The following is a 3,476-nucleotide window of genomic DNA, read 5'->3' as shown; positions in this document are numbered from 1 at the left end:
GCAGGGGGGAGGCTACAGGGGTGGCTTCTGTGAGAAGCTGCCAGAAGCTTCCCCTGTGTCTGATAGAGCCAATGCCAGCCGGCTCCAAGACGGACCCACCGCTGGCCAAGGCCAAGCCAATCAGCGCCTCTGTGATAACATAGTGAAGAAGGAAAAAAAACAGTTAGAGAGCGCTTTTTGCAGCTGGCGAGAGGAGTGAGAAGATGTAAGAAACTCTGCAGACACCAAGGTCCGTGCAGAAGGAGGGGCAGGAGGTGCTCCAGGCGCCGGAGCAGAGATCCCCCTGCAGCCCGTGGTGAAGACCATGGTGAAGCAGGCTGTCCCCCTGCAGCCCATGGAGGGAGGATGAGGGGGTGTAGAGATTCCACCTGCAGCCCGTGGAGGACCCCACGCCGGAGCAGGTGGAGGCACCTGAAGGAGGCTGTGACCCCGTGGGAAGCCCGCGCTGGAGCAAGCTCCTGGCAGGACCTGTGGCCCCGTGGAGAGAGGAGCCCACGCCAGAGCAGGTTTGCTGGCAGGACTTGTGACCCTGTGGGGGACCCACGCTGGAGCAGTTTGGTCCTGAAGGTCTGCACCCCACGGAGGAGACCCACGCTGGAGCAGTTCGTGAAGGACTGTAGCCCATGGGAGAGACTCGTGTTGGAGAAGGTCGTGAAGGACTGTCTCCTGTGAGAGGGACTCCATGTTGGAGCAGGGGAACGATGATTGGAGTCCTCCTCCTGAGGATGAAGAAGCGGCAGAAACAATGGGTGATGAACTGACCATAACCCCCACTCCCCGTCCCCCTGTGCCGCTGAGGGGGGCGGAGGTTGAAGCTGGGAGTGAAGTTGAGCCCAGGAAGATGGGAGGGGTGGGGGCAGGTGTTTTAAGGTTTGATTTTATTTCTCATTCCTCTACTCTGTTTTGCTTAGTAATAAATACGATGAATTCCCTCTCTAAGTTTAGTCTGTTTTGCTCGTGATGATAATTAGTGAATGATCTCTCCCTGTCCTTATCTCGACCCATAAGCTTTTCGTTATACTTTTTCTCCCCTGTTTGGTGAACAAGGGGAGTGATAGAGCAGCTCTGGTGGACACCTGGCCCCCAGCCAGGGTCAACCCACCACACACCCACAACATCTAACAAAAAACCTTTATCTGCTGCTTGGATTTTTCCTCAAAATTGTACCTCTTTTGGTGGATCAGGGGCAGGGGTGGGACTTCATACATTTCTGGATGGTGATTTCTTTGGCTTCCTAGCTCAAATCACTGTCAGGAGAACCATGGGCCCCTTTAAAGCTGAATTTCAGTTCCCGCTTAAACACTTTTAGTGAAACATTGGATTGAGTTGCTACTCAAAAGACTGTTCCTCTCAATGGAAAGCTGTTAGGGAATTGTCATGTGTGTGGTATGATCTCAGCTGATATTCATGACCACTTGAAATCCATCTTAGGTCAATAAGGTCTATTTAAGTTAGGGATGGAAAAAACAAATTCCTGGGTAGTCCTAGGATAAGCTGCACTCTGTCTCCAATTACTTTACCAGATAAATTTAGGACTGTTAAGAAAAAATGTACATGTCAGCCAAAGATGAGTCTTACAAAATCTCTGAACAGACAAGCTTCTGACAACTCTGTAAAGGAAGAAGTAACATGTGGAGTCAGCTGAACGCACATGGTAATTTCAGTGAGGTCACTATAATGATACCAAGAATTAGAGTAGCCAATTAAGACCCAAGATTAAAGAAATCATGATGGTGTAACATAGACATCACACAATTTGAATAATATCATAACCATGATAAAGACAAAATTTTCATCACTCAAAGCTGTTAAACAATTTCTGTTAGGCAGCCAAATGCAACCCCGAGCACTAAGCGAGACTCAAACCCCATAGGAATGCTGAGAAACTCTATATAAGCTCCAGCCCCTGAGTTCATCCAGACACTTCTTTTGGCTTATTCTCCTTGCTGACCTTCGTGAGTATGATTTTTTTTTTTTTCTATTTACTTAATCGGAACCTATATCAGAGTAGTTGTAGAAGATTCCTATAGGTATGCTCAGATTTTGGGCAACATTAGATTGTTTCTGTCTGTAAACACTCGTTGTGAAAGCAGTGGTAAATGCAGGATTTGGGAGGCTGGGTGTGAGTGCAGAAACTCTAAGAAATTGATTCCAGTTTCTAAAGCCAATTAAAAGCTTAAAAATCAAAGAGGAAAATACTGTTAATTCAGATAATTATTTTAATATTTTATGAAATTTATGATAAATGTATAAGATGGCCATCTTCTCAGCTGTGTTCAGTAGCATTCTTGGAGACATCAATTAACCTTCACATTTCAAACAAAGCCACATATACATGGGTCTATTTCCCTACTTTCGGGAACTCTGTGGTAGGTGAGACTGAGGTTCTTAAACTGATCTTCAGAGTGTGTGTTTGCACATAGTGTAAGACACATCCATGTGAAGCCAGAAGAAAGATCCATCTGTGTGGCCTGGTCATTCCTGGAGTGGTTTTATACGGTCAGAGACTTTGGATCTAGGTGCTCAGCTAGTCATAATCAAGTTGACCCAGGCTGCACAAGAAACATACACTAGAACACAGGAAAGCACAACATAGTAATTTTACTCATATCAGCATTTTGAACTTTATCTCATAAACCTTCCACCTTTTTATTTAGTCTTTTCCATCTCTTCCCATTGCAAAACAATCTCCACACCTGCAAGATGTCCTGCTACGACCTGAGCCCACCAAAAACCAGCGTCGCCGTCCCCCAGCCCATTGCTGAGAGCTGCAACGAGCTGTGCGCCCGGCAGTGCCCCGACTCGACGGCCTTCATCCAGCCGCCCCCCGTGGTCGTCACCTTCCCCGGCCCCATCCTCAGCTCCTTCCCCCAGCAAGCCGTGGTGGGCTCCTCCGGAGCACCCGCCTTTGGGGGCTCCCTGGGGCTGGGAGGCCTCTACGGCGCCGGGGCCACCCTGGGCTCGGGGGGCCTCTGCACCTTTGGCAGACCCTACGCTTCTCCCGCCTGCAGCCCTTGCGTCTCGCCCCGCTACAGCAAGAAGCTCTGGGACACCTGTGGGCCCTGCTAGACCCAGCCCAGCCCCAGGCGCTGCCCCCAGCCCAAACACCAACGCTACCACCACCCATGCAGGCCTGAGCTGGCAGGCACGGGGCGCGGAGGACTGCTGAGCATCCCCAGCCCCAGCCAACGCCTGGGCCGCTGGCCGTGCCGCACACCCTCGGCCCTTCCCTGCCCTCTTCTCCTGCCCTCTGCTCTCCTCCCCTCCGCTCTCCTCCCAGCTCTCAAGACGGGGCAGGAGCTGCACCCAAAAGGCTCTGCGTGGCCCATGCCACAAGTCCTGGGCACCTGGAACGCCGCACCAAGGGGGCTCCCGGAGCCAGAAGCGATGCTCTGGAGAAGATCCCTCTGCCTCCCCCAACACCGGGCAAACAGCCTCTCTGGGACTTGCCCACCTTCTCTCTGACAATCTCTCCT

At 51.1% G+C, this 3,476-nt stretch overlaps 1 protein-coding gene across 1 annotated transcript; it reads left to right on the top strand.

Annotated features, from left to right (window-relative positions):
* Positions 1-2,703: 2,703 nt before the first annotated feature.
* Positions 2,704-3,069, top strand: LOC142598496 (scale keratin-like). The gene has a single exon (XM_075737184.1). The coding sequence runs from the start codon at positions 2,704-2,706 to the stop codon at positions 3,067-3,069; it is 366 nt and encodes a 121-aa protein (XP_075593299.1).
* Positions 3,070-3,476: the final 407 nt, after the last annotated feature.

Source organism: Balearica regulorum, chromosome 28 (assembly GCF_011004875.1).
Source record: "Balearica regulorum gibbericeps isolate bBalReg1 chromosome 28, bBalReg1.pri, whole genome shotgun sequence".
NCBI classification, from domain to species: domain Eukaryota; kingdom Metazoa; phylum Chordata; class Aves; order Gruiformes; family Gruidae; genus Balearica; species Balearica regulorum.
This window is presented reverse-complemented; position numbering and strand designations above follow the sequence as displayed.

What these genes read in the sequence shown, in the direction of transcription:
- LOC142598496 (XM_075737184.1), top strand. Translation starts at nt 2,704, where the DNA reads ATGTCCTGCTACGACCTGAGCCCACCAAAAACCAGCGTCGCCGTCCCC.